Consider the following 11597-nt stretch of genomic DNA (forward strand, 5'->3'; position numbering starts at 1 on the left):
TAAAGGAGTTAACAAAGAGAAAGTGCCTAAAGCTGAAGCTGTCCAGAGCTTATAGCCGGCCTGCAGCCATGAGATGCATTGTAAGCCTCGGTATGAGCAAAGTATCAAAGCAGTTACAAAAAAAATTGTAGAGACGAGTGAAAAGAAACGAAGGTCCTGTTGTCTGGTGACATTATAAACATGCTGAAAAATGATGTAAGTAACTGACGTTTGTTTTGTAATGTAAATCTGTTGCATCTGCTTTTGTTTCGTTATTATGTAAAGGTAGGTGTACAGAAACTTATTTTCAATTAATCATTTGTACCTCATGTGGCAGACCCCTTTAAAAGCATCCTGTGACTTACTGCTTTTATTATGAAAATAATATTTAAGATTCAAAAAGTTGATTTTTGTTTGTATATCCTGTATTAGCAACAGAGCCCAACTTATATAAAGCTCCTATTTGCTGATATATTAATTTTCATTTGTCAGGCAATAAATTAACAGTAAAGAAGAAACAGAAAAAAACACCCTTCAACCATGTTATCGGTGTTGACTTTGCATAGTTTGTCCACTAGAGGGCACTCTGCTACTTCCCTGTTGGCAACATGCTACAAACAAAACAGCCAGTTGATCTGAGCAGAGTCAGATGGATAATGAATAAGTAAAACAAACTTATTTTTAAACCTGCATTGTAACATTATGTTGGTAAGGACACATAAGTTACTGCACATAACAAGTATGAGTATTGCTATCTGATTTTTAAGTCTGCAAATTTCAGTATCAATTCCAGTATTGGTCGGGCTCTAGCGTGCGGATCGCTTCTCAGTCGGATCCACTCCTCGTTCATCATATTTAGTTTTAAAAAAATAGCGCAGGAGACCACAAACCTTGGGGGGGGGCATGGACATCAAAGAGCTTGTTTCTATCTTTCATATACAGTTTATGGTTTTAGTAGCGATTCAAAGTCATTACCAGAACAGTAGAGACATTTTTGAAGAAAGCAGATGTAAACAAAGCTAGCAAAAACAAAACAGGTAACAAGCAATTTAAAACTGTGTTAAATACAGTTTTAAATTGAGAGCCCACATGTGAGAGCCCACATGTGTGAGCTCAAATAAGTCTGAAAACAAACTTATTTGTTTTCGTTCTTTTGCTTTTGGTCAAAGATTTGACGTTAGCACAAGTTAAAGAGAACTTAATGGCCTTTAGTCTATGTAGGCCAGTCTGTCTAAGACTCTTTGATGTGTTTTGTGTGCTTCAGGTGAGAGAGTGGAGAACAAGCAGGTGCTGGTGAACAAATCTATGCCGACTGTCACGCAGACACCACTGGAGGGCAGTACCCAGCCAGGCCAGCCCCAGTACAGAGACGTGCCCATCAGGTGAGTCAGCTCCCAGCACCACGCCCACACACATCACTGTGGAACTATTTTTTTCAGCTCTTACATCTATGTAGAGGGAAAAACGGGACTCAGTTTGAATTCTCTTGTTTTCAGTTATAAGGGGTCAACGGACTCGTACATTGAAAAGGTCTTGATCTCGTCCAATGCTGAAGACGCCTTCCTCATCAAGATCCTCCTGAGGCAGACCAGGAGACCTGAAATAGGCGACAAATTCAGCAGTCGACACGGACAGAAAGGTGCCGACCCCATGACAGCCACAATGCCTGCTCTGTGAGACCAGAGCCTAAAGATTTTGAGCTCAAAGCTGGAGGGAGAGTACAGAGGGTTAGGGTTTTCAACCTGTTGCGAGAGATTTGTAAATGCCTGGACAAAAAGAGGAAAATCTTTCACTGTGCTTGAGCATTTGTTGAGTCAAGTCCCACTAGCTGCTGTTCTGTCACTGCCCCCCTGTTCTCATCTTTCAAGAGCCTTTTCAATTAATTGGCTCTTTGTCCTGTGCCAGACTATGCAAATTTATTACACCCCAGCAGTATTCTGGTGCTACTGGGGGGAAAAAAGTGTTTATAGCCTCTATTGTTTTGCAGCGCCTCCCCTATAGAGGGCTAGTATGATGTTTTAATCAAAAAGCTAACTGGCGCCATGCATAATTTACTCTCTTCATTAACATGGTGGGCACTGGGCGGTCAGCTCGGGATGGGACAATGTCTTCTGTCTCAGATAGTGACAAGGAGAGAGGTCAGTGTGGGGTTAGCTGGAGGAGTTTTGGATGGAGACACCCAGATGTGCAGCTGATGTGGAGCTAGTTTTAATCACAATTGCCTCAAAGAGGAAAAGTAAACCTTTTTATCTACATTTTTGCTTCACTGTGGTCATCTCTCTGTAAAAACAACCATTTATTTCTTCTCTGATGAGTAATTTGAAAGGAACAAACTCATTATTTCTTCATCAATATATAAAAGTGTTTAATTAGAAGTGAATTTGGCTGCAGTGATGGATCTCCCAGCTTCTCATGACTACTCTCATAAGTCCTGGTCAGCAGAGCAGAATAAGTTAATTATTTACCGGTCACACACACATACACAGCTGTGTAGGTGGGGGAGGCGGCGGACGGGCTGTTAGTAGTAGGGGCCTATTGTGTGAGCCGCCACTGTGGAGCTGTATGAGCTGTGATGGAGGGCTCTGGACCCTTGCTGTTGTCTTGCCTTTCTCTGCTGATTTCATGCCTCTTTTATCATTTACTTTCACACAAAACAAACAACACCCAAGGATGTCTGCTGTTGGTAGTGTCTCTGTGGTGCTTTCCACCGTTTTCCAACTTCATTCTTCCTCCTCTCACTCCTCTTTTGGAGTACTTTTAACCTGATAATCAGCCTTTTTCTTAATGCCTTTTCTCTCTTTATGCTTTCTTCTGGCCCTGCCTTACCCGCCTTTTCTCTTTTCTTTTCACCTTCTTCCTGCCGTTGGATGACTTTCCTGTTAATCGCCGTACTTGTTCCTAGTCAACATCCTGTTGCAACATCCTGTAAGGCATCAGCAGTCAGCTGCGTCGCTGACTGGTCGGCTAATAGTGAATTTTTCCCACGTGCACTGATTCGTTTTCTCCTCTCGAGTTGATCCCCTCCACTTCCTCTGACTTGAACTGAAAATCATGGGTGTGTAATCCCAGTCTCCCTGTCCAGCTAAGCACCTTTCTCCACTTCCTGCTCTCCTTCACTTCACTCCTTTTTCCTTTTTTTCTTCGTTTTTTCATTTGCAAATGGACCTACAATCTGTTTACCATGGCCAAGGAAGAGTGCTTCGGCCCCTCAGTAAACATTTGCACTCACACTTAAACTCCTGGCTACCAGGGGTGCTTGTCCCCCCACATCATGCGAGTCAAAAGAGGTCCCTGTCTGTCCACATGAGTATGGAAATGTCATGCTCTGCCAGTGGTCCACACAGAGCCCCCACAGCACAAACACTATTAAGTTTGCTGAACTGGTGCTTGCAGTTAAGTCAGAAAGTCAGATTTTTTTGTCCTTAAAACCACATTAAAACTGCAGCCTACTTTTAAAACTTATCACTTTTATTTAACATTTTCTATTCAAAATATTATAAAAAGCCTATTACACATTCTGTGCAGCCAAAGTGATGTGTTAACACTAGGGATGGGTACCGGTGTCGGTTCTGACATAAACGGTAGTAACCAGACCGAAAAGCAGCGCACATTTCGGTGCTTTTTTTTCCTGAGCTGTGATACACTTCTAGCCAATCATTTTACGTTTCCGAGGATAGTAGGCGGGTCCAGGTACGTGCGTTCTTTTAGAGCAGAGCTACAGATTAAAAATGCCCAAGGTGAAGCGGTCAAAAGTCTGGCTGTACTTCACAGCAAAAGATGCAAACTCAGCAGCCTGCAACAAGTGCTTTAAGGTGATACTGTGATACAGTCAAAGGAGGTAACACCTCAAATCCGATGAAACACCTGGCGACGCATAGCGTTTTTTTTTTTTTTTTTTTTTTAAAAGCCCAGAAATGCGCCGTATTTGATAGCTTACTGTGAGACCTCACACCGAGCACATCTACTGCGGGTGTGGTGCCTGTTATCGGACCCGGATTTAGCAACACCCCCAAAAACCCGAAGAATAGAGTCCTGGCCCCTAGCCCTGCCAGTGTAGCAGAAATGATGAGGATGATGATGCAGCAGCAGCCGTTCTTCTCTGCGTGAGTAGCTTAATGTTGTTCGTGTGTAATTTACGTTGAGTAGGCTAACCACGTTATTACATTAATGCATGTAAGGTGAACTAGCAAACATCATCATAGCTACATGCGGCTGTCTTCTTGTTTGATGGCAGATACTCCCTTCACCCTGGCCAAAAAGGCTAAAATGACCAAAGAAAAAGTGGAAAACAGTTAAACATGAGAGGTTTTTGGACAAAGTTTGTGTTTTTTCCATTGTTTAAGCACTGCTTCCAACCAAGAGTGATACCATATATGCCCCATAGCTGCAGAAAAGGCTAACATTGTTATCTTTTTACAAAAAACAGCTGAACATGAGAGGTTTTTGGACCAATTTTGTGTTATCCATTCTTTAAGCACCGGTTTGAGCACTGTTTGAGCACCGGCACCGTTTCAAAAGTACCGATTTGGCACCGGTATCGGATAAAACCTAAACGATACCCATCCCTAGTTAACACTGCTGTAAAGTTAAAGTACAGCCTCGGATCCTCACATGTGGGAAGCTGATTGGTTTTCTCTTTGCCATATGTGTGCATTAATGTTTTTTGTGTGTGTGTTTGTGTGTTTCAGGTGTTTGTGGCCTCATCGTCCCACAGGAGGACATGCCGTTCTGTGACACAGGGATCTGTCCAGATATCATCATGAACCCTCATGGATATCCCTCCAGAATGACGGTGCGACACTTCACAGCTGTGGAAACTCAAATTCTGCAACATTTTTCTCTGTTGATTCATATGCCAAGTATTTTTTGCATTTTTTCCATTGTTTTGTTCAGAAATAAACCAAAGGGGAAGAAATTTAAAAAATTAAACAGTAAACAACCATAATGTCAAAAAACGGTGTGAAATATAATCTGCAGATAACGAAACGGTTGCTAAACAGTTGATTAAACGATTATTTTCTCAAAAGTTTTAAAAGACCCCAAAGGCAAAAAAGTGATACCTTTAAACATCTTGGAAGATCCAATCATTAATGATCAACCCATTCGCTGGAGCTAGAACTTATAATATATTATTCATGGTATTTTTAGGGCTATTAATTCATCACTGGCTTTGTCATTTCTGCTCCGATGTTGTAACATTTGTCAGGGAGGTTAAGTTTTCTTTTCTCTTGGTGAAAAGCTGGTTATTTGCCGTCTAATTTGAGGACGTGCTTCTGGTTTTTATTTGTGGGTTGTTGTTTTTTTTGTTTTTGTTCTTTTTGCTACGACTGGAGTCTGAGTCACGTAGGATGCTGTGGCTGTCGCTCTTTATAGGTTTGTGCCGGCTCTCCTGAGACAAAACCCTCATTATCCCCACTCCTCTTCTCTCTGGGTTATCATTGGCTTCCAGAGCACACGTCCATTGACGCCGTTAAGCAGCAATCTCACTGTTCACAAACAGATATTTGTTGCTGCGGAGACAGCTGCCAGTGAGGCCACCGCCTGTAGCGGTGTGTGTGGAAGTTTTATAAAACGTGGCCAGTACATGTGAACTGTAGGATGGTGATGAATGTGAATGACATGAGACTTGGCTCTGTTTCATACACTGTAAAAACCTGAATGATCTTTACTGCTGCTCACTCTGGTTTCCATGGAAAAGGCTCAGAAATGCTTGGCTCCAGAGGATGTTTCTGTGGCCTGGGAGTGATATGAGAGTAGGTGTTTCCCTTTGTGTGTCGGGGTCAGGGGTCCTCTGAGTGCGATCTTAGTGGAATTGTTGAACTCAGCCATCCTTGGACTGCTGTCACCAACCCTGAGGAGTACATGTGTAATCTAATCTCACCCTTAATATACACATTTAGTGCCAGGAGAGGATGTAAAGCACAAAAAGATTTGTGTAATGAACAGAGCTGCTGTTCTTTTCCTGAACTTCGTCAGGTGGGAAAGTTGATTGAACTCTTGGCTGGGAAGGCGGGGGTCCTGGATGGGCGCTTCCACTATGGCACAGCCTTCGGAGGCAGCAAGGTGAAGGATGTGTGTGAGGATCTCATCCGTTATGGATACAACTACCAGGGCAAAGACTACGTCACTTCAGGCATCACTGGGTAATTAATAGAGGATGTTTTAGGTTAATAGCCACACACAACACAATGCTGCTACACAAGTGTTTGCATTGCTACTCATGACTGTTTACAAGTCTTATTTCTCTTAATGCTGTGAAAAATTTCTCAGAGTGATGTTAACATTTTATCACCACAATATTAGTTCTTAACTCATTCACTGCCAGGGTTTTTGAGCATTTTTACTCATTTTTGAAGAGCCACAGAAAACTGTGTGTTATGATCATATAAATGCTGAACCTACCAAAATGAAGAACAGACTCTCTTCTTTCATCCAAAAAAAAAAGCTTGTTTCTACCATTTTCCATTCTTTAGTAATCAGCTGTAGAAGAGAGGTGGGTTCCACCAAAAATGCCTGTTTTGACCAAAAAAAGGGAGAAAACGAGCTTTTTGTGAAAAATACATTTCAAGCAGTCTGATATTCACTGACAAGCTGCCCGAGGTTGTATTCTAGCCCCTCCCATTGGAAAACGTAATTGACGTCTATAGACGTCAATGGCAGTGAATGAGTTAAACAGTAGCTTGAATGTTTTCATTATGCAGAAATTGCATATTGGCATAGTGGCCTCGTTAGTGCCTGTCCATCCGGCACCAGCTGTATATAAACAGTACATTTAATTTCTGTGTAAAATCTGCCGTCTGAAGGCAAGGATCACGTGTACAAATCTTTCATTGTTAGTATTTCTTTATTCAAATTTATGGACCAGCAGTCCAAAAAGAAGGCAGATTTTTGTTGGAATCATCTCATGCTCTGCTTATCCACTATTTTATTACAAAAAATGATAGATTTTATATGCTTATGTAATGTATGTGTTAGCCTGATGTGCACACAATTCCTGACCCCTGCTTTTCCCTCAGAGAACCTCTGGAGGCTTATATCTACTTTGGACCTGTGTATTACCAGAAACTGAAGCACATGGTTCTTGACAAGATGCACGCCAGAGCCCGAGGCCCCAGAGCCGTTCTCACCAGGTAGTTTCTCATCTGTGGTGACGTTGAGATTCGATTAGTGCCTATAAGTGTTGAATTAAATTCTCCGTATCCAACTGTCCTGATAACAGGCAGCCCACGGAGGGTCGCTCCAGAGATGGAGGTCTGCGTTTGGGTGAGATGGAACGTGACTGTCTGATCGGCTACGGAGCGAGCATGTTGCTCCTGGAGCGCCTCATGATTTCCAGCGACGCTTTCGAGGTGGACGTGTGTGGGCAGTGCGGGCTGTTGGGATACTCTGGGTGGTAAGCTGTTTCTGCTGGTGAAACATGTTAGGGGGCATCACAAGATCTGGTGCACATTGATACGAACTGAAAGAAGGGGAAATATTTAAGTTTACACAGTGACTAAAAAAGCTTGGTAGCTGTGTAATCCGGGTGGTCCATAAACGTCTGTTCTGTTTCCGTGTTTCAGGTGTCATTACTGTAAGTCGTCCTGCCACGTCTCCTCCCTGCGTATCCCCTACGCCTGCAAACTCCTCTTCCAGGAGCTGCAGTCCATGAATATCATCCCTCGACTCAAGCTGTCGCGCTACAACGAGTGAGCAGGACAGAGACGGGACGTGTGAGTCACAGGTTTAGAGCAAGAGTTATAAGTTGATTTGTGAATGTTTGATCGAGCGACAAACAAGCAGAAAGAAGCTGACACAGGACTATTTTTGTTGTTGGTTAAAATCTGAAAACTTTTTTCCTGTTTCTTTTTTTTAATGTTTCTTTTTTCTCTGTTTGTGTACATAATAAATAAGTTGATGTTTTTTCTTTAACTTTGACTTCTTTCATTACAAATATCAAAAGGTTGCCCTTTGAGGGCAAAATCTCCAGGATGTCACCAACTTTAAATTGTTTGTCCTGAAACATGTTTTGACCGCAAGATCTTTTGAACATCCTGACCTGGGTCATATTTCCCCACTTTTTTTTTTCTGTCTGCTTTTCTCCTGTCTAATAAATGTTAAGTAGGATTTTGAAGCTGGAAACTTTGAGATCGGCTGTAGCAGTGCAGTGTGAAGAAAACATACCCTAGAGTCAAAGAGGTCCCATAATAACTTCTTTTCAGTAGATTCACTCTTCACTGCTGATTTAATCACTTAAATTCAAAAAGATAAAAGCAGGTGCGTGCAGCTACATGCCAGATATCCAACCCAAGGACGCTATAAAGCTAAATGGTAGAATTAAGTGAGTGAATCTAATCAGTATCGTCACCTTAAATATAAACTGATCTTTGTTACCCACGAACAGTGTCCTGTATGGCTGTAAACTTTGTCACTTACTGCAAATTAACCAGTGTAACCTGCCCCAGCGTTTTCATGCAACCTTTGAATAACATGAAATTAGCACACGCATTTGTTTTTCAAGGTCTTTCTCAAAGATATCATTCAAAAGCACATCATGTATAGATCCACTATCAGATAAATATACGAAATAATAGGACAGTACATTTGAGATTTAGTTTTCTAGTGTATAAAATATCAGCAGTCGTCCCCTTTGTGCTAACTTCTTTCTCGAGTCTTTCTCTACATTTCTTGACACCAGTTTAGTTCAGAAACAGTTTCTGTGTTTTCTGATATTTGCTGAGCCGTTTGAAAAGTATTTGACCCAACACGTAAAAAAGCATTACTTCTCTAATGCTGAATTACTGTGACTGCAACTTGACACCTGCACCGTGAACACATGATGTGTGTGTGTGTAAGGCGGCCATGGGATGTCATTGTTTTTTATTACCTGAATTAACAAATTCTGTTGTGTTATGCTTTAACCTGCCTTAACTTTAAAATTAATTAACTAGGAATCAACTAAAACTAGATGTGAAAACATTTTAGTTACCTAAAATAAAAAACTTAGTTATTTGTTTTTCAAAACTTTAATGAAACAATGTTGTGAAATTAGGAGATTAACTGAAAAAAAACCCCCAAAACAACAAATTTAGATGACAATTTTGTATATGTTAGTTTTGTGAGATTTATTCTCACAGCTTGTCTGATGAGGCTTTGATGGATGTATTTATTGAGGCTTCAGATGTCTACAACACTGTGAGACTTTTTTTCCGTAAATCTTACCTCTGGTATATGTCATAAATACGATACTTAGGACAAAAACTACCCTGAAAATAATTTTTAATAACTGCTTATTTTTAGTTGTAAACAATAAAATCTGAACTGAAATGAGCAAACCCGCTCAGGAAACGAAATCAAACTAAACTGGATTAAAATGAAAAACACAATTTAAAAACTCCTTAGAAAATTCAAAGTAATAATAATAATGTTATTATAAAGTTGCTCTGTGGGAATCGTACTGAGTCTGAGAATTACCTGCCCAGGTGGCGGCCATGCAAACTCAAAACACATTAAAAATGCAACAACAAAAAATACAACGTCAGTAACATGTTATACTATACACAAACACCCTTACCTAGTGTTGCTTTAAAGATAAAGAAAGGGCTGTTTTCTGCAAGTGGTGACCACCATCCTGTCAAATCATAAAGAATCTGTAATAAAACAGAGAGATGCCTGAAATAAAAGTGAATGCACTGCATCACTGTAAATAATGTTTTCGTTATGAATTTAACCCAAGAAGTAATGAAAACAAAATAGTGTGCATTTAACACTTTGTGCATTTATACTGAGGTGTGTTGTCAAGTCTTTTTTTTTATTTGGGAAGGAGTTAAAGTACAATTTTAAGACATGTATTAACCTTTTAGAATTTACAGGTGTGAATAGTGATTACTCACAAAGCATCAGCTGATGCTTGTGTTAGTTAAACGTATAAATGAGAATCAGAGCACAGTTTTATAGTTATCAATGCAGAAATCCTGATGATTTAAAGCCTTTTCGTAGAAAGAGCAAATAGTTTGTGCTCTGATATCAGTGCATCTTTATGCAGCTGATACACGCACAGAAAATGAGCATTCAAATGTTCTAGAATTCATCTCATGGAACAATAAGTATCTTTTTATTATTATATATAATCAGCAGTGTACAGTTAATTTTTTTTTACATTTTTAACTGATTTTTGGAAGATTAATTTTGTTTGATCACAATCAAAAACACGAGTGACTGAAGTCTCTCGGTAGAGAGAGCAGGATGTCTCCTGTTTGAATTCAATACGAGTGGACAGCTGGATGCTCGATGCAGCAGCTTTGTTGACGTTACCAGGGAGAGAGCAGCTTTAAGTCATATGATTTCCTCTTTAAAGTGAAGCCCTAATGCCACCAACTTGTCGTATGTGGCGTAACCACATACCCCCTACTCCCACGTGCACACACAACTCTATTGGGGCCTTTTCACTAAACAAAGCAGAGCACATCCGTTTGTGCGGGCAGAGTGTGTGAGAATGGGATTGGTGGAAAAGGGCTCTTTTTTAGTGGCTGCACCTGTCCTATTTTACGAGGCACTAATAAGCAGATAACAGTCACTAGGCTGGGAAAAAATGAGTGAGAGCCATTGAAATTAGGCTGAAATTAATTAGGTCCTCCTCTGAAGTCCTGACTTTGTGGGCCAGCATCTAGAGCTTTGAGAGTTGAGTCAAAAATTAGATTTCCCTGACCTTTCACCCAATCCAGCAGCTCTTTCCTTCCTGTTTGAGCCCGATTTGATGCTCACCCCTGTCCTAACTAAGCGTGGCCCTGTGTCCGTCACCCTGTCCTGTGCGTCGCTGAGTGTCAGCAGTGGTGTCCACGCCTGCGCACTGCGAGTGAAAGTCCTTCTTTGCGCTCCATGGTGTGGTGAGTAATTCAGCCATAATCCGCCTTTCTCCTCTCCCCTCTTCTTTCCCCTCTCCTCTCCCCCTCTCCTGCGGTTCCATTCATATTCTAATCACAGCTTTCCCTTCTCCAGCTCTCAGGCACTCCATCAGAGCCCTCCCAGCCTCGGGTTTTGCACTTTTACTTCCCCCCCTTTGTGACCGTTCCCTCTTCTCAGAGGCATACCAAAAATAAGGTTGCAAAAAAAAAAAAAGAGGTGAGAACTCCACCAAAACATTCACACTGGTGCAGTTTCATCATGTATGGATGTGTGTTGCGCCGCAGCTCTGGAAAAGTTACCACAATAGTGCTTTGGGTGGTTTGAATGAGGAGTGAGGAGCAGCACAAATGCAGGCAACAAGTGTGTGAGGGATGTGAAGTGGGAGTTAAAACCAGAAGGAAAGGCAAGAGTGGTGGTTGTGTAGAGATGTATGTTTATTCGGAGCTCGGGGGTGTATAAAAACGTATTAAATGCCATAATGGAAGACGGGGAGGCCACAGTGTTAGGACTGCGTAGATCTAAGCCTCTTTTTTTTTTTTTTCTCTTTTTTTTTTTCGTTGGGAGGGAGCTTTTCTTATTCAAAACAGCCCCACAAAAGACTTCCAGTGAGCCTTGCCACATCCCCATCTGACTTGGGGCCATTCATCAGCCTTCCAAGCCTATCAATGACATGTCCCCATCAGGGCTCCTATAAAATCAGCCCCTTTCCCATGAAACATCAGCAAACATTTTGA

General features: G+C 41.3%; 1 protein-coding gene across 2 annotated transcripts in view; it reads left to right on the top strand.

Annotated features, from left to right (window-relative positions):
• polr3b (polymerase (RNA) III (DNA directed) polypeptide B) overlaps positions 1-11593 on the top strand; it is a 32388-nt gene extending 20795 nt beyond the window's left edge. Inside the window, exons 22-29 of one of the 2 annotated variants that reach the window (XM_086298307.1) lie at positions 1244-1361; positions 1476-1618; positions 4668-4771; positions 5956-6122; positions 6996-7109; positions 7199-7372; positions 7542-10844; positions 10957-11593. In XM_086298307.1, the coding sequence (XP_086154433.1) occupies positions 1244-1361; positions 1476-1618; positions 4668-4771; positions 5956-6122; positions 6996-7109; positions 7199-7372; positions 7542-7671 (950 nt within the window). In that variant the 3' untranslated portion in view covers positions 7672-10844; positions 10957-11593. Of the gene's footprint in view, positions 1-1243; positions 1362-1475; positions 1619-4667; positions 4772-5955; positions 6123-6995; positions 7110-7198; positions 7373-7541; positions 10845-10956 lie in introns of those variants that run through there. The other variant, XM_086298308.1, reaches the window with a different exon arrangement.
• Positions 11594-11597: the final 4 nt, after the last annotated feature.

Source organism: Aulonocara sp. 'chitande type north' Nkhata Bay, linkage group LG7 (assembly GCF_057382095.1).
Source record: "Aulonocara sp. 'chitande type north' Nkhata Bay isolate Kocher_YH1m ecotype deep benthic linkage group LG7, A_spYH_male_GT1.1, whole genome shotgun sequence".
NCBI classification, from domain to species: Eukaryota; Metazoa; Chordata; class Actinopteri; order Cichliformes; family Cichlidae; genus Aulonocara; species Aulonocara sp. 'chitande type north' Nkhata Bay.